Source organism: Arachis hypogaea, chromosome 5, assembly GCF_003086295.3.
Source record: "Arachis hypogaea cultivar Tifrunner chromosome 5, arahy.Tifrunner.gnm2.J5K5, whole genome shotgun sequence".
Taxonomy (NCBI): Eukaryota; Viridiplantae; Streptophyta; class Magnoliopsida; order Fabales; family Fabaceae; genus Arachis; species Arachis hypogaea.
In genome coordinates, this window is record NC_092040.1 from 41,651,357 (window position 1) to 41,671,442 (window position 20,086).

Sequence of the window (20,086 nt, forward strand, 5' to 3'; positions counted from 1 at the left end):
TTTTTTCTTCCAAAAAGAATTATAAGAAAACGAAATAAGAAGATGAGGAAGAAGAAGCAGTAGAAGATGAGAAGGAGGAAGATGAAGAGTTTTGAATTATACATAACTTATGAGAATAAAAATACACCCAAATTTGTTGCAAATACAAAAAAATATTTTTCCTAATGCTGCATTTTTTTCTTTTTTTCTTTGTTTCTTTCTTTCTTTTAGTTAAATGAATATAAGTTCATCCTCTTAAGTAATTTTGTAATATTATGTGTTTTTTTTTCTTCTTTGTTTGATTTTTTTGTTTTTATTCTTGTTAAAAGAGTAAAACAAGAAGAAACTTGAGAAAGTAAAACAAAAAAAGATGAATAAAAAAAAGATGGTGATGATGATATAAAAAAAGAAGAAGAAACAGTAAAAGATCAGGAGGAAAAAGAGAAAGAGCTTTGAATTATGCAGAACTTGCCAGAATAAAAATACACCTAAAATATTTTTGTGTTATACCCAAATTTGCTGCAAATATAGAAAAATGTTTCTTCTAATGCTGTATTTTTTTCTTCTTTTTTTTCCTTATTTCTTTCTTTCTTTCAGTTAAATGAATGTAAGTTCATCCTCTTTCAAGTAATTTTGTAGTATTATGTGTTTCTTCTTCTTCTTTGTTTGATTTTTTTGTTTTTATTCTTTTTAAGAGAGTAAAACAAGAAGAAACTTGAGAAGGTAAAACAAAAAAGAAAAGATGAATAAAAAAAAGAAAAAGAAGATGGTGATGATGATAAAAAAAAAAAAAAGCAGTAGAAGATGAGGAGGAGGAAGAGAAAGAGTTTTGAATTATACAGAACTTATCAGAATAAAAATACACCCAAATATTTTCGTATTACACCCAAATATCTCTGTGTTATACCCAAATTTGTTGCAAATATAGAAAAATATTTCTTCTAATGCTACATTTTTTTCTGAATTGAACCACATCTCAACCACTTGATTGGATTCAAAATAATAAAAAGAGGAAAAGAAATTTCAATGAAAAAGGAAGGAGGAAAAGGTGATGTTGATGGTAATGATAACGAAAAAGAAAAATAACGAAGAAGAACGTGCGGTAACAAAAAGAAGAAGAAGAATGTAAGTAATAACACAAAACGCATAAATATAAATAATTTGTAAAGACTTGTATGAAAAAAAATGCCCGTGAAAAATAATTCATAAAGAATAAAGAAGTATAGAGTTCACTATGATAATAATAGTTTATATATGTAGTGTATGTAAGAAATGATTTGTCTAGTAAATTACTATAAATCTTTGATTTAATTATAAATTATTACTCCATGCATATAGAGAAGCTACCTACAAATTATTAAAGAGCACCCAGCTAGAAAGTTAAAGAATGATACAAGCATTTGGATTGTCTTCGAGACTGTGAACGTTATAGTACATGGTCATGTGGGGATTGTAGGTTTTGTATAGCTTAACAAGCTCCGCAATTGAATCATCGTCCTTGTTATTCTTGTCATCACCATCTTTCTTCCCTTTTTCATTACTGCCCTCATCCTTCTTATTATTTGTCGGTCCAAGTGACACTATATCTGTGTGACATATCTTTCTTAATGTGATTACCACTTTCACTGCGTCAAAATCACCAACCACCGTCATTTTCTTCTCCTTCATCTCCATCGCTATTGACTCAATTCCTATCATTCAACTCATATATATGAAAATAAGTACAATCCATAAAAATTGCATTATGAGTTTTAGAGTATTTGTGTGTTAGTACCTTTAATGCTAGAAACCACTTTCATGGCCTTCTGCTTTGCTTTCTCATCATGCAAGTTCACATTTAGAATCATCAACTAGAGAACAAGAAGGTGCGTGACGATTTCAATGGAATACATGGGACTAAAGGAAGAGAAGAGGGAAACAGAATGTGGCATAATAAGAAGATGGGAATTCTTACCTTCATTATTTCGTCACTCAGCTTCATTTGACAATGATGAGTTGGACTATTGAATAACTGTTATTATTTTAAGAAAGGTAGAGAGGCATAGAAGTGGAAGTGGAAGGGTGTTAATTATATAAAGCAAGACAATGCAAAGAAGAATGGAACAAAAGGCAGAAGAAAGGTATATAAGGAGCAAATTCAATTACGTGTTGTAGAAGGAACTACCAGAAGTTGCAAGGACTGACTTTCTATTTGTTCATACATGATTCCAAAACAACTCAAACTACTTTTCCATAGCAAGTGTAGTACTGTAGTGCTCCTAATTTGGTTTCCGTCAACATTTATTCCCCTCACGTTATTTATATATTTTATTTTGTGTCATAATCATAAGATTTAAATTTTGATATGGTTCCTATATAACATTTTTTAATTTTTAGATTTTAGATGTTGCACCTACTGCATTCCTTAACCCTACAGCCTCGGCCATTCACGTGAAAAGTTTCTACTTTCTATGTCTGTGAATTAAGTTTAACTTTTTACCAATAGTACAGTAAAACTTTGTTTAGTACAGATTGGACTGTAAAAATTACACATTCCAACTAGTTAAGGGTTAAAATAAGTGTTACTTTTCCAGTACTATATCTACATCGTTATAGCCAGCCAAGAAACTAACATCACTATTCTAGAGTTGATTGTGACCCAACAATTGAGTTCCACATGATCAAAATTTAAATCTTAGAAGCAATTCTTTGTGTAAAACAGTAAAAGTATGGGTTATTGATACGCTTCGCAAGTAACACACCACACACCCTTGGCCCTTCAGTCCATACGGAGATATTACTCAATTCGCCATCTAAGTAAACAAAAGGGCAAATTGCTTGAACAAATAAAATGGAAACTAAAAATGATCCGTTTACAACATTTTTTAAATGTTATATTTCAGTCCTAAATTTATTTTATATAAACCCATTATAGGGGGTAGAACTTTATAGGATTTAGGAGTTTATGAAGAAACTTAAGCAAATTAAAATAAAAATTGCACCACCCTATAGGGTATTTAAACTAATAAAATAATGAGTTTTGCTAATAAATACCCTAAAAATAAACCACTTGTAAAGGTTATTTAAAGTAGATAATTTTTTAGATTTTTTAATAAATATGAATTAATATTTAAAATAGTCGCTAAAAATTTGACTTCCGACTTAATTTAGTCTTTTAAATTTTTAATTGACGCAATTTGTATCACGAAACTTTGAGTCATGATTCAAGTTATTCTTTCTGTTCATTTTCGTCACCGAAAAGATAACGTGACAATTTTAATTGATACCTGACACTATGTAAATGATGTCGTGTAGTTGTTGGTGTCCAAAATGTTGTAAACACGACGCCGTGTGAGCCCTAGCTTTCCCATTTTCTTTCTCAAACAAAACATTAGCAGTAACACTCTCTTCTCTCTCACACTACCACGTAGCCACCTTCTCTCAACACCGTCATCACCTTCCTCATCATCATCACTGTGTCGCCAGCCATATCCCTCACTGCCGACATTCACTTGAACCACCACTCTCATGCCACCACCCTCCCTTTTTTCTTTTCTTCCATTCTCCCTCTCCACCCCCTTTTTCGCAGTCTCTTCTTCCTTTATTGTGAACGCAGCACCGAACCATTCTCTTCTACTGTCTCCCTCTCATTGTCACGTCGTTCATACTAATTGTCGGCTATCTTCTTCTTCTTCTTCTTCTTTTTCTTCTTCTTGCCATTTTCGACCACCATCTTCCTCAGCCACCGCCACTGGCGACCCCTCTCTCCTTTCCCTTCTTCTTCTTCTTCTTCTTCTTCCATTGTCACTGTGGATCATCACTGAAGTCCTCCCACTTTCTCTCCTCCTTCAGTTATAGCTAGATTTCTCTCTCTCTCTCTCTCTCTCTCATGAAAATAGGATCTGGCGAGAGGCGCGGCGACGACGGTGGAGAGTGTGCATTGGCGATGAACAGATCAGAGGTGGGTTAAGCTGTTGACGTAGCTCTGATGGTATAGTGGTGTCTGGGCCAGGGTGAGTAGTGAGCTCCCAGTAGTTTGTGTTTTGTGAGAGACTGAGGGTGAGAGAGATTGGAGTGTAGGGGCGATGTGCTTCAAAACGGTGAGAGATTGAATCAAGTGTCAACTAAACATGCCATATTATTTTTCGATGACAGAAATAGATGGAAAGAATAACTTGAGTCACGACTGAAAATTTTAAGATACTAATTGAGTCAATTAAGGTAATCTCGAAGATGTTAGTTAGGAGGATGAGAGTAGTTATGCTAGAACTAGTAGGCGAGATGCAGAGTGCGTTTGTTAAAGGTTAGAAGATTCATGATGGGCCCTTATCGCGTGCGAAACGGTTCAGTGGATCAAATTGAGGAAGAAGGAAGCGGCAATAATAAAGTTAGACTTCTATAAGGCTTATGACAGAGTAAAGTGGAGTTTTGTAGACCTAGTATTGCAGAAGATGGGGTTTAGATGAAGATGGAGGGAATGGATTATGAAATGTGTGAGTTCGTGCTCCATGTCAGTTTTCATAAACGGCTCGCCTTCTAAGCCATTCAAGATGGAAAGGAGCCTGCGACAAGGTGATCCTCTGTCTCCATTCTTGTTTGTTCTCATTGTTGATGTCCTACATAGAATGCTTGGAGAGGCTGTTAGAAACGGTAGAATATCGCCGTTGTTAGTTGGGAGAGATCATATTGAGTTGTCGCACCTCCAGTTTGTTGATGATACTATTTTATTCTGCCCTCCTGAGGAAGAGACCATCAAGAATTATAAGAGGCTGCTTCGTTGCTTTAAGTTGATGTCAGACTTAAGCATTAATTTTGATAAATCGAGTTTGATTCCCATTAACTGTGATGATTAGTGGGTACAACATATGTGTAGTGTGTTAGGCTGCAAGCAAGACACTCTTCCAGTTAAATATCTAGGCATCTTATTAGGTGCGAACCCAAGATTGGTTAAGATGTGGAAGTCAATAATAGACAAAGTGAAGGAAAAGCTGAGCCTCTGGAAAGCCAATGCGCTAAATAAATCCGGTAAGTTGGTGCTTATCAAAATCTGTACTGAATAGTCTCCCGGTGTATTATTTGAGGCTATACAAGATGCCGAAAGCTGTTGTAGAGAAATTGATTTTTTTTGCAAAGAAGATTTTTATAGAGTAAGGAGGATGAGAGAAATGATATGGCATTGGTTAAGTGGAAAGTGGTCCAGACTCCTAAAAGACTAGGCGAGCTGGGAGTTGGGGATGCTGTGGTTCGCAACAGAGTCCTTCTGTTTAAGTGGTGGTGGCGGTTCTTGAAGGAGGAGTGTCCATTGTGGAAGAAGGTAGTTAACTCCTGTAATAACTTGAATCCAAATGAGCTTCTATCCTCTCAAAAATTGCCTAATCAGGGGAGGGGTCCGTAGAAGGATATTTGCCAGTTACAGTTCAAGAATCAAGAAGTTAGGCAGAAGATGATTACTGGGTTGCCTATAGAGGTGGGTGATAGGAGACGAACTCGGTTCTAGAAGGATGTCTGGATTCTTGGAGGGTCCTACAAAGATCATTTTCCAAGGCTCTTCTCTGTTTCAAATAAAAAAGATTCTGTGATAGGAGATTGTGGGTTCTGGGATGGGTTAGTCTGGATATGAAACTTCCAATGGAAGAGGGAACTATTCCAATGGAAATTGGAACTAGTGAACTAGCTTCACCATATTTTGAGACTAGTCAAACTTGCATATGGCAAAGAGGATAGAGTCGTGTGGAAATATGATAAATAAGGTGTTTTTTCTACTAACTCATTTGTGCAGGTGTTGCAGGTGAAAATGGCGCCAGAGGATATATCAAGTTACAGCTTTACTAGAACTATTTGGAAAGGGCTTGTCCCACCTAGAGTGGAGTTGTTTGTTTGGTTTGTTTTGACTGGTAGGGTCAATACGAATGAGAGATTAAGTCGGTTCGGGGTTATCAACCAAGAAGATACTTTATGTGTTTTATGTAATAGAGGTGATGAAAATGGTCACAACTTGTTTCTTGGATGCAGTTTTTTTAGCAGGTATGGTGTGCTTGGATATCATATGTTGGTATGCTGTGGACTTATCTGGATACAGTCAATGAGCATTTTTAGAGTTGGTCTGAGGTATCAAATAGGAAGGAGGAGTGCAAGAGATGGATGGTGTACTTTTGTCCCATTGTGTGGAACATATGGTTGGAGCGAAATCGAATAATCTTTTAGAATAAAGAAAAAGGAATAGAGAAAATTATCAACATGTCCTTTCAGAGCTACACTGAGTGGTTAGGTGTGGATCCTTTTTGTTGTTGATGATAATGCCGAAAATGACATTGAGGTGTTATGGCTATAATGGGTGCTCCGGATATTTTTATTTTTATTTTTCTGTTTTGTTTCTTTGTTTGTTATTCTTCTTGCCCCACTCCTTGTATTGAGCTCCTCTAATTGAGTCAACTAAAAATTTAGGAGCTAAATTAAATTAGAGGTCAAATTTCAAAAACTATTTTAAATATTAACTCACCATAAAAATATTAAAAATTAAATATTTTTAAATTTTCATAAAACTTTCTATATTTAACGTCATTTAAATATCACAGTTATGTTAGTAAATCTAATGTCTTAATTTTGAAAAGATTTCATAACATATTATATATAAAAGAATATTGTTCTTAATAAATTATATATGATTAAAATATTTTTACACATATTTATATTAATATTCTGTTCAAGCATTTAATACTTTAAAAAATATAGAAATAAGAAATTAATAATCATCTTAAAAATTTAATAGAAAAAATCATGTTAAATATACACAATTTTCTTTATAATAATTAAGAATGTCAATATCAAACAAAAATATGATAAAAGTCAACTAACAAATAATAGGCGGGTATTGAATTTAGAAAGAACTGAAATTTCGTCGGTTAATTATTACTTATTATAATATTCGTGTTTAAGGAAAATATTTATTTTCTACTCCATACATAGTAACAATAGAAAGAAAAAAATATTATACTTGAAAAGCATGAAGGACATGATTTGCGCATGAAAACTTAGCATTTGTCGTCGTCTAATTAGAATTTGTTCATATAATATCCTGTGAGGTGCTGCGGTTTTTATTTTGCAAAATTTCTTCATAAATTCCTGCATTTTATATGGTTTTATATTAGGAAAAGTTTAGGGAACAGCAGTTCTATTAAATTTTGGCCAGTATGTAACTAACAGAGAAATATGAGTCATTAGATAAAATCTCACACTATTAAATTATTATTAATGACTATTTGCTGACTACCAATCACAAAAATTGTTATCTCCTAACATTGCTCATTATATTATTATTCAGTTCTTTATAAATTCCTGTACTATAATATTTTATGTTGTTAATCAATTTTTTAAAATTGCGGCACTCTATAAGATTTTACGTTCAAAGTGTGAAAACTCTATATTCTATTCGTTTATATAAAGTAAATTTATGAAATATTGTAAATCCGTAATTTTTATCTCCACCTTATTTATTTATGCAATTTGCCCAAAACAATTCTTCCACAAGTAGTACTATGTAATCATAATTTACTGGCCATTTGTTTTTTTCTTTTTTTGACTTAACAAACTAAACAAAGGAAAAGAAAAGGAAGAAAAACCAGCAGGAAAACAAACACGAAGAACATATCCCTCAAACTCCTTCCACAAACCGGAAGCTCGACATGCTGATGCTTCATCTTCAGCGGCGTCTTTGTAATAATATGGGATAAGTATTATTTTGGTCCCTCACATTAAGGGTCGGAATCAAACCCGTTCCTAATATATATTTTGATTTAAAATTATTTTTAATGTGTTTTTTTTATTAAAATCGTTCTTTTTTAAAAAAAATTTAATTTTATTCCAAAAATACCCTCTATTTTAATAATAAAAAAATTTATAAAATTAAAAAAAAAAAGAAAAAAAACACGGTGGGAGGGGAGAGAGGAAATGCGTTTTTGGGGGTGGGGACTGAAAGGAAATGCGAAGGGGGAGGGGAGGGAGAGGGGAAGGGGAAGGGGGGAGGGGACGGCGCCGGCGAAGCTTGGAGCTGCCGTCGCCATCGCCGGAAGAAAGAAGAAAGGAGAGGGGTTGCGACGGGGGAGAAGAGAAGAGGGAAAAGAGAGAGGGAGCGCCGGGAAGAGGGGGTTCTGGGCAGCTCTGGTGGCAGAATCCCTATTCACAGCACCGCCTCACGCGTTCTCCCTCACAGGCAGCGGCGACCACCGGCGTCTTCAGTGACGATGGAGGCACGGCGACGGCGCCCCCTCCTCCGACGCAGCTTGACGGCGACCCTGTGGTAGCTGACCGCGACGGATCTGGCAGCACAGGCGGCGATGGGCGGAGCAGTTCCCTCCTTCGCAGCCCTCACTCACCTCAGTCTTGGTTTGCAGAAGAGATGGCTTCTCGGACAGTAGCAGCGGTGGTTTTGCATCTGCTTCTTCTACTTCTTCTGCTGCATCTGCTTCTGCAGCTTCGACTTCTACATCAGCATCTTCTTCTTCTGCATTTGCTTCTGCTTGAATGCATCTTCTTCTTTTGTATCTGCTTCTGCTTGAGTTTCTGTTTCTGATTTTATGACTGTCTCTGCTTCTGCATTTGTGATTGCCTGCTTCTGATTTTGATTTGTTGTTTTTTAATTTGGTTGTTGAATTTGTTAAATTTGGGTTGATTTGTTGAATTTTTTATTTCTAGATTTGTTGAATTTGTGTTGATTTGTTGAATTTCTGATTTTTGGATTTGTTGAATTTGTGTTGATTTTATTGATGTTGTTTTTCTTGGTGGTGGAGGTAAATGTGATGGTGGTGGTGGGAGTAAAAGTGGTGGTGGTGGTGATGGAGGTAAAGGTGCTGATGGTAGTGGAGGGCATTTTTGTCCAAAAAAATTTAAAAAGACGATTTTAATACAAAAAAATACGTTAAGGACGATTTTAAATCCAAAATTACAAGAGGAACAATTTCGATTCTGACCCTCAACGTTAGGGACCAAAATCGTACTTATCTCTAATAATATTTACCACTAAGTTCGTGCCTGATGTCTCTCAAAATTAACCTAAGTTCAACACACCAATTTTAATACATGATGTCCCTGATCTTATGCACAAGAAGATTTTTAGAATAGAAGCCACCAAGGTAGTTGGTAACAATATTAAAAGTCTCTACATAATTATATTAGTTTTACAAATAACATTCCTCTGACATGAATTTCAGACAAAAAATAACATTTTCAAATAACAAACAGCTCACCCTCTCTAAATAACAAACAGCTCACCTGTTGCTATTTATTATATCCAAACAACTCTTTTGTCAATTTTTATTCTATCTCTAATAATGTAAGCAAAATTTACTCTAACACCATCATCAAAATAACTAGCATTGCAATTAATTTTATAAATATCAATACTCAATAGAATGAGAATTTCAAAAATTATTTATAAAAGATGGAATAGAACTATAGAAGTATGTTGCAATTCAAAAATATTTTTATTTTTTTTTCCTAAAGCTAAAGTCATACCTAATACTTTTCTACGAAACCAAAGATCTTCGATATTAAAAATATCATTATTCTTTGCTCATTAATTTTACCACAGTCCCAAAAAAAATCTAAACAAGTAATTTTTACTATGTTTAAAAATCAGTAAGTCAAATCTAGAGGGTGTTGTGTAATTTTCAAGTTTCGCCAAGCTAATTGGGCTTTAGGACAATCTTGATGCACTGCAGCACCAATTCCTAAGAAGTAAGACACCTTGAACATCTATTCGAGTTCAACATACCTTTCTTAAAACGAAGGATTGCAATGGGCAGCACATCTCTAAGATAGAGTCAGACAAAAAAATTTTGCTTTTTTAGAATAAGTTGACACTAAAGTCAAAGTCAATTCCCTCTCTCCTTCCAGCCGAATTTCTTTTTGCATAGCTACAAGTAACCATTGCTTATACTATGCATCTTCAAAGATGATCTAGACCAATACCAACAACCTGAATGGCTGAATTTGATCCCGCTTGAGCATCTAGATTGTAAAAAAGAATATTTTCTTTCAAAAATTGATTTAAAGGGAATATATATTCTCCGCATGTCACTTACCATGCAACCAAAGATCCAAAATACAATGACTAGCTAGAATAAAAAATGTGAATATAATCCATTTCATAAGAAAGCAATCGTTCTTTCCTCCACTTGAAAAACTAAAAATTTTGATCAATCCCATTTATACACCATGCAAAACTCTCCCTCAAGACACCCCAAATTTTACACAAGCTAGCTTTTCCAAACATGAGATCCCTTACTTGTCAAGAAACTAAAACTATCATCCTCGAAAGATTGATATTTGGTAGCTAACAATTGGACTCATCGCTTATCTTATTGATAAAATAATTGTCACACTAATGTCCCAAGTAAAGCAGTATTGGTACAAAAAGGGTCTCTTATCCCCAAACCCATGTACTTCTTTAGAGTGACTAAACCCTTTCAACTTACAATATTTAATCCTCTACTATTAGACTGTCCTTTCTAAAGAAAAGTCCTCATCATATATTCTAATTTACCTGTGATACTTCTAGGAAAAAGAAAAACTTGCATGTGCTTCATATCCATCATGAGATTCAAGCTTCAAAACATAATTAAATTTAAAACCTTCACTTTGAAACCACAGTGAAAAAGGATAAATCTAACTTAGTGGATTTCTAATCTAACAATTCTTCGCTGTCTCACAGTCTTTGCCTGCCTAACTGTCATGCAATCCCATCGCCACTGCTTTCTGAACCTCCTCAATTCCAGTAAAAGTCACAGATAATAACAATGCAAGTAAAGCACAAGTATAAGTAGGTATATCAAGTAATTCAATAAGCATTTAGGCATGTTGTACATTTAGGCAAACCAGACAAGTCGGCAAAGCAAGCAAACAAATAGAATATGCACATAATGAATGCCTGTCCTATTTGGCTGTGGTATCACATTGTCGGTTCAACTGTCAACCCGACACATCTCCATGGAGACGTTGCCTTTCGCTCTCATATTGGGAACCCTCAAGATATGGTGCCCGGATCATGGTCCAGGATGTTAGTGCCTGCACCCTATAGTGATTTCGAAAGGATGCGAGTGGGATACTCTTACCACGGACCTCACATCTCAACGTAAGCGGGATAAACCTACTGTCCTTATGCCGCCGCTGCGACCTCGACAGGCGGGGTCAACCTACCGTCCCTGCTAGGCGCATAGCGTCTCAACAATCTCATTAAAAATTAATACATCAGTGGTTTCAGAAATCATTTTTCAGTATATCAGAAATTCATCATTCCACTCCGAGTCCCAAACTCATCTCAACCACCATAAATTCGTAATTTCCACAACTCATTATGTCAATTGTTATTGCAGTACTCCTCCATCTCACTCAACAAATCCTTCCTTAGTACTCCAAAGACCTAAACTTCTGTCTTGTAAATTCATGTAAAATTCACCTATTTAAGTCACTAATCCTCCTCTATTAGTTATTAGACCTAACTACAAGATGTTACCCTTAAAGTGCAATTTAAGTAATTTTGGAAAGTTAGAGAACATTCGAAAATGGAAAAAAATCATGTTTCAGCAAAACAGGGGTTGTGCATACGCACACGAGTAAAACGGGTGGTTGCATACGTAACCCCCTGCTCGCGTACGTGAGTGTCCCAACTCGAAGGGGTTGCTCGCGTCGCCTGTTAAAGTTTGCGTACGCAAGGGTTAAAAATCCACTTACTCGCTTACGTAGGCAGCGTTTGCGTACGCGAGTTCCCCAACCCGAATGGGTTGGTCGCGTCGCGCGCCCCTGTCGCATACGCAGCCAATACAAAACTTAGAAAAATTTCAAATGTTGCAGAATTCAGCTTTTAGCACCACATTTTAACCAGCTATAACTTTCTCTATAAAAATTCATTTTATTCAAACTTTATATCAATTTAAAGCTCTCAAAGCAACCTTTAATTTAAAACAAAGTTCATTCAATTTCAAGCTTTGAGGTTCAAGTTATGATCCATTAAAATTCACCAAAAACTAGTTTTTACCAAAAATTACAAGGTTCTCAACTTTCCAAAATTCATAACCAACTAAACCAAAATCACACCAAACCTCAATTCACCTTAGAATTTACCCTTTTGTGTCTCATTTTACCAATCTTACCATATCGCCATTCACATTACATAATCTTCAACTCCAATGATCAAATATATCACACTAAAATAATTCCTCACCCAACACAATCATCAATCATCATTGTATCACTAACAAATTATCAACATCAACCTCATTCATACTCAATATCAATATTCAACACTATTTGTTAACATCAACAACAATATTCATCCAAAATCATCAAAGTCATCAATTCATCATACATCATCAATCAACAAGCTCAATAACCAATTCAATCCAAATCTATCCTATAGGTCACTAGTATAAGTGTCCAGAAATACTATATTTTACATAGAGGAAATTGAAACCATATCTTGGCCGATTCTCAATATGCCAAAATTCTAAAATTGAGTCCAACTCAAGCCTCCAATCACCAACAATCAATCCAAAGCTCCAAATAAATGCCAACAATCACAACTTCAAGCTATATATACACATAACCTATAACCAATCAACCTAGGATTCACCATAATTACAATTTTACAAGATAAAGAGTTTTCTTACCTTTCTCGATGGTGTTTGGGGAACAAACCACTAATTGTCCAACCTTAAGTACCACCTAGACAATAAAAAAAACACAAAAATTCATTCAAAACCATTATCCACATTTTTGGATTTTTAGGGCAGAGGAGATGAGATGAAAATTCGAAATCTTACCAACAAAGGTTAGATAGAACTAACGGGCTCGGTGAGAGCTTCGCGTAGCCGCTGACGGCACGCGAATCAGAACACTGTAGCTCGAGATATGGTCGATTAAAATGAGAAGTGAATAGTGTTCTTCTCCTCTTCTCTCTCAACTCATGCAGCTGCCCTTAGTGTGTTTATGTTGTGTTTGAGGCTGAATGACCTTCATTTAAGTCTATATATATGTTGAGCTTGGGTCTAATTTGGATTTGGTCTAATCCGTTAATGTTTTTGGTCCGTTTGGCCCAATTTCGGGGCAAACCTTTAAAATTAGTGTTCGGTTTTTAATTTTAAATGTTTTCCTAAGGTTTTTTACTGTTTTCAATTATTCTCGCATAGTACCATACAGATTTAAGCAGATATTGCCAATTACCACTATAACCGAATCAACCAAACAAAGTCTTTCAATCCTGTTGAATAATTTACCCTTCTAGCTGGCCAATCTTCTCCTAACCTTATTGAAAACTTCATTGAAGGAGGCATGAGTTATTCTGGAGTGACTGAGATTAACTCTAAGATATTTTTTCAAATCCTAAACAAATTTAATAAAGCAAACACTAGTAAAATTGTCTTCTTTTTCTTGATGAAACATTTTTGGAGCACAACGATTTGGACTTCTCTACATTAATTTTCATCCCCGAAATTTTGCAAAATTTTTTCATGACTGTCATTACAATTTTAACTTGCCATTTTCTTATTTAAAAAAAAAAAGAGGTAAATCATCCACAAACATTAAGTGAGATATTCTAGTCCCCCTCTAGAAATAACAACTGACTTCCAACTCCCATCTTTACTTGATGATTAATAAAACAAACCAAATGCTCTATACACAACACAGAAAATACTGCGACATGAGATTTTCTTGTCTAAGTCCATGCCTAGGAGAGAAAGCATTCAATCTATCACCATTCCAAAAAATAAATAAAGAAGAGGTTATGACACAATTAATAATCAATCTGATAATGAAACGAGGGAAGTCAAAGTCAGTTAGCATTTGTTCCAAAAATCTTTCGTCTACTCTATCGTAAGCCTTTTCAAGATCAGTTTTAAATGTCAAAATATCTTTCTTCAATTTAGTTTATTTCATGAAATGAAGCTCCTCTTGCAGAATAATGATATTATCAGAAATTTTTCTTCCTAGAATAAAACCTCTTTAAAGAAGACTAATAATGTCTATAAGGTAAGGAAGGATTCTATTGACCAGAATCTTTGTAATAATCTTATAAATAATGTTATACTGACTAACAGACCTAAAATCCTTCATAAATACCGATGCTTCCACCTTTGGAATAAGAACAATTATGGTCTCCATCATGTTGGAATCGATAGCGACCCTCAAGAAAGCCTGTCTGGCCATATTCTAAATATTAAAATCAATAATCTTCTAGTATTCTTTAAAGAAAAACACTTGAAAACCATCCAACATAAAAACTTTAAAGGAGTTCATGTTAAAAACAGCTGCCTTAACTTCCTTCATAGTCACGGATGTTATAAGACCAATGCAAGCCTCCTCATTAAGCAAAGGATCGGAATATGCACATCACCTAGACAACTCAGGTCAACATCTTCAATATGACAGAATAATCTTGTTTCTCTTGTTTCAATTCATTCTCTTGTTTCTCAATTCTTCAGATCATTCTGGAGAAGAACCGCATGGAGATCTGCAAATACCTATCCCAAGGTTCGCTCATTTTGTTTGATATATTCTCCTACTTAATGAATTCTAGATTGAATGAATTCATTTGTAGAGGGAGTATGCTACGTGAAGAAGGACTTCAATCTTGCGAAGCACCTTGAGATTGATGTGCCTATTCTGCAGGTGATTAAGCTGATGCAGAGCTTCAAATCCAAGGAATGTTAAGGAGACATTCACCTGGATGCACTATTATTAGTTCCTCACCAACTACGCATCGAGCATCTCAGGACATACCTTAACCTTCCTTCTGAAATCGTCCCTGCCACTCTCAAGAAGCAGGCCAAGCCATTTAGAAGGCCTTTTGGCGGCCACCGAGTGACCGTCTCAGGAAATTCATCATTCTTGCCTGCTTTCTTACTCCTGTTTTTCATCTTGTTTCATTGCCAACATGTGTTATGGTTGATTGAACAGGGGGTTCACCTCGCTTTGAGGGAGAGCACAAATTTGGTGACCGTGATGGATACCGTGGAAGAGACAAGAGTTGTGCTCCTGCTGAGTGCTGACTACAGACCTTCTTTTGGAGTATTTCACATGCATCCTTGTTTCTTTGGAATTGGCATTGTTTCCTCTTTATTACCTTTTGGAATTTTGGAATGACAACTTTTAATGTTTTCATGTATTTAGTTACTAATACCATCTGACTTTAGCTGTGGTGTTTGTATGTGTGCCCTGTTTCTGATTGCAGAATTGCTATTACTGAAACTAGTTTTTTTTTTAGTTTGTTTCTGTTTACTGTGTTCTTGTTAGTCTAAGATGTTTTGTGTGCGACGAGCAAATTATTGTGTACTTCCATGCTTGCTTAAAGTTTCAAGTGTTGAACATTATTCATTTGTTCATATAACTGAGGTGAATATGCACCAAGTCTATATCGTTTTTGGTGTATTCACTGGTAGATGATTGTATATTTTCTCTATGGGTCGCTCTACTGTAAAGTCAAAGTTGGGAAAGATGTAAAGATATTGTTTTTTCTGCCTAGAGATGAGACACGTGTGCCGTTGGGTTGCAAAACGGAAGGGGCTGCGAGGGTAGATATTCGGTGTAGGCTTAGATGGAGTGAGCCTAGCTGTTTTCATAAACATAACTTGAGCTGTTGATTCATGGCTGGTTGGACGTGTGGGTTTTTATTGGGTGTGGGCCTTGGAGAAAGCAGATTTTTGGGGAGCCCCCAACCTCCCAAAATATTATGTGTTAGTGAGTGGGGAGAGATATATTGTATCCACTATCCAGCATGGTCCTGGAAAATAGGAGAGCCCAAAAATGTTAATCTAGTAGTGCCATACTTAGGTATTTAATATTCGTTCTCTTAACCAACTTGGGTTGGTCGAGTGGTCAGCTCACTCGTCCGCTTAAGCAAGTGTCGGGAGTTCGAACCCTGCCTTGTGCATGCAGCAACTCATTGGCCAGCGGCAGACCCTTAAATGGAGCTCAGATCCGCGACGGATTAGTCCTTAACCTGTCGGGTTGGAGGATACCGTTTGGGTAAACCAAAAAAAAAATATTCGTTCTCTTTATTCATTACTTTTTAAGTTATACAAAATTAACTTATAACGAGTACAACACTAAAACAACACCGAATTTGGTGGTCTCAGAACATGTTTTTTAAAATGTTTTTTAATAATTACTAAATAGTCCTTTTTAAATTTAATTACACATTAATTCCATATATTTTATTTAATTATAAAAACAATTTTTTATTTTATAAATAATTATTTTATCCACGATTTTTTATTTTATAAATAATTATTTTATCATAAATTTATCATGTTTATTAACAATCAAGAACAAAAATAATAACGAATTAGATCTTCCATTGATCCTAATAAATTTTTTAGCTATTCCAATAGATTAAAAGATTAAATTTGATCCATGACGTTCGCGAGGAATCATAAAATCGTGTTTCCTTAAAAACCAATCGATTCGATTACAGTTCATCACTAAACAATCAATTAAAAATTGCAAGGAAGCATAATTTTCGCATGAATCAATCGATTGGTCATATTAACCAATCGATTGAACGATGAATTAAATGTAGATTTTTTATAATTCAATCGATTGTTTACAATTTCCAATCGATTGAATGCTTCAAAGTAACCTGAAGTCTCACAATTCAATCGATTGCTTTTGTTACTCAATCGATTGAATTCACCAAAATAATATGGATTTGCCAAATTCTAAACAATCGATTGAAAATTTTAAACAATCGAATCCGGTGCAACTACTTCCTGCTAAATAAACTAAGAGTGTGTTTAACAGATCCGTCCGAAAACAAAAAGTACGTTTAACTTTCTTGAAAGTTTAATTTTTTATTTGGTTAATTTTTTATTAGGCAAACGCAGAAGTGATTTTGTATTCAAAATCATGTTTACTAACAGACTCAATAATTTTTAGCTTCTGCGTTTCACTAACAGACTTTTAGCCATTTTAACTAAACATCTATTTTTTCTTTACCAATTTTATCCTTTAGACATGTTATTATATTATTTATAAATTTTTTATTATTTCTATTTATATATATGAGCTCTCTTTTTCTATTATTTATTATTTTTATTTTTTTGTTAAATTTTTAATTGACATTATACACTTTTATAATTATGATTTTTGTATATTATATCTAGAAAAAATTCCACTTTCCTCCTTTGTGAGATGTCAAAATGATACTCCCCTCCCATCTATTTTATAAATATACATTCTCCTTCCTTCTAACTTTTAAAAAACCTCCTCTTTAATCCATTTTAAACTTTTTATGTTAACTAATGTTAACTTTATCTATTTTTTTAAAAAATACCCATTAACAAAAATTTTATTTTTTATTATTAAATTTTACTTATTAAAATACTCTTTAATAAATTATTATTTTATTAATTAAATTGTATTTTTTTTAAAATTAATAATTATATTATTTTTTTAAATACCCTTCAATAATTTTTTAATTATTAAATTATAATTTTACCAAAATTTTTATTAACAACTTTTTAATATTTTACTATTAATTTTTTGATATTTATATATATTATTTTAACATTAAATAAAAAATTTTAGTAAGATTATTTTTCAATATCAATATATATTAATTGTTATACATATTAACAGTGGTAAAAATTTTTTATTTAATGTTAAAATAATAAATATTGATATCAAAAATTAATAATAAAATATAAAAATAATTGTTAACAAAAATTTTGATAAAATTATAATTTAATAATTAAAAAATGATTGAAGGTTAGGTATCTTAGAAAAAATAATTTAATTATTAATTTTTAAAAAATATTTTGATAAAAATACAATTTAATCAATAAAAATATTTATTAAAGAGTATTTTGGTAAGCAAAATTTAATAATAAAAAATAAAATATTTGCTAATGGGTATATTTTTTCAAAAAATTAATTATTTTTTCTTAAAAATGGATAAAGTTAATACTAGTTAACCCAAAAAATTTAAAATGGATTAAAGAGGAGGTTTTTTAAAAGTTGGAAGGGAGGAAAATGTACATTTATAAAATAGAGGGGAAGAAAGTGTCATTTTAGCATCTCAGAGGGGAAGGGAGTAGAATTTTCTCTTATATTTATTATTAGCTTTTTATAATATAATATATTGATTCTATTAGTTAAAGTAAATTAAATAAAAATTAACCATAAATAATAATAATAGTAAAAATGTAACACCCAACTACACAGAGCTTTACGCCTAAGTCGTAAATCAATGGTAGTGAGGTATCACGACTTCTAAAAACAAAATACATACGTATATAATGGAAGGAATATGATATACTAGGAGCCCGTGAAAAAAAGACATAAGCAAAATTGCATCATATATATAGCCATTCACTATCCCCAACAACAACCAATTTCAATCCACACTTATCATAGGGTCAACTAACCTAGGCATTCACATAACTTTACATAATACCTACTCGAAACTCAAACCCGTACCTTGAATGTCGGTGGTTTCAACCCTTGAAGCCTTGCCTAGCTCAATCTCCAAGTCCACCACCATTACAATAATTCATGCCGATTACCTTCACTTACCTCATAGGGGGGTTTTCTCACCCTCTTACGGCCTCCGGCCCAATATCCAAATAAATTAACAATAAAATTAATAAACGACATTCACTTTATAATGTCACAACAATTCTTAATCTTATTTACTTATAATTAATTCACTCACTTGCAGTGCCAGACAGACTTAAGTCGGTACTGCCGGTTGAATTATCAATACGCGTATTTTCGCAGAAGATTATTTTTTTCCATTTAGAAAAATTCAATGAATTCAATTATCATAGTTAAATATTCAAATTCCTTAGTCTTGATTTTTGACTCCGTCCGAACACGTTTTAACTATTTTAATTTGATGATTAATTATCTAATTAATCCTTTTATAATTTTCTCGGGTCTTACAAAAAAACTATAGGGTACTAAAGAAGAGTACTAAGAGAACTAAAAATATACTATATAAAATACATCATCAATAATTTTTAGATTTGTTTTCATCACTATCAAGATAAATATTGAATTTTATTATTTTTAGTATTCTTTTTTATAATTATAATTATGGTATATACAATTTTTATTGTAATTTTTTTATAAAATAGATTATCCCATTAAAAAAGACAAATTAAATAAAAAATTAATCATAAATATTAATAAAATCATAAATGTTGGATTCCAAAATAATATTAAGAATAAGATTATTGAGAGTATTAGAATAAAAATACGATGTAAAAAAATACTAAATTAACATTTTCACGTTAATACTTAAAATTAAAAAAATGTAACATATTTGATTAAATACTCTTATATATATAATTTATATTTTTTATTTTTAATATAAAATATATTTTACTAATTTTTATATGTTATTTTTATTTTAATAAATAAATATTAATTTTATTATAAAATTAATTAATAAGATTATTCAAATATCTAAATTAAAATAATAGGATAATATAAATTAAATTATTTAAGTTGATGTCTACTTTAGTAATTTTTTATTTAAGTGATTTTGAATAGAGTAATCCAAATAATATTTATTTTATTATAATCCATTTTAATATAAAGATGGCCAAACATAAATCATTTCAATACAAACTTACTTTTTACCAAAATCAAATTTACAAAATCAATTTTATACAAATTCTCGTTTATAAACTGTAATCCAAAGGCACACTAATCTTCAATGTTCACCAAAAATTTTGTTCGGGTTCATTTGGGTCATACAACCTTATTTTTTTGTGGTCAAGAGTCATACAACATAAAATTACTTAATTTTACAGTATGCTTTTAACTCATTCCTCCCTTTCAACCATGATGCCCCACGGCCCACTCATATCCAAGGCCTTATATGGAGTCCATCCAACCCAGGCCCAGTCCTCGCACATCCAGGCGCAGCACCTTCTATCCAAATAGAGCCAATTCCCTTCCAGCATGAGCTACTAGGCTTCGTGTGGTCGCTTCACGTTACACTGTTCAGCAAACAATCAGAAGCGGCTCTCTCGGGACACCTGTCAGTACGAAATAACTCAAAGAGAAATATCTGTATCCTCGCATCTATACTCTATAATTTTCCTTTCTCTATTCAATTGAATGCTATTTG

The 20,086-nt window shown here is 33.2% G+C and overlaps 1 protein-coding gene across 1 annotated transcript; it reads right to left on the minus strand.

The window, feature by feature from the left end:
• Positions 1-1,207: 1,207 nt before the first annotated feature.
• LOC112799682 (heavy metal-associated isoprenylated plant protein 39) lies at positions 1,208-2,063 on the minus strand. Its single transcript, XM_025841740.3, has 3 exons — positions 1,934-2,063; positions 1,754-1,829; positions 1,208-1,670 (listed from the first exon to the last, which is right to left on the minus strand). The coding sequence occupies exons 1-3, from the start codon at positions 1,958-1,960 to the stop codon at positions 1,360-1,362; spliced, it is 414 nt and encodes a 137-aa protein (XP_025697525.1). The 5' UTR covers positions 1,961-2,063; the 3' UTR covers positions 1,208-1,359.
• Positions 2,064-20,086: the final 18,023 nt, after the last annotated feature.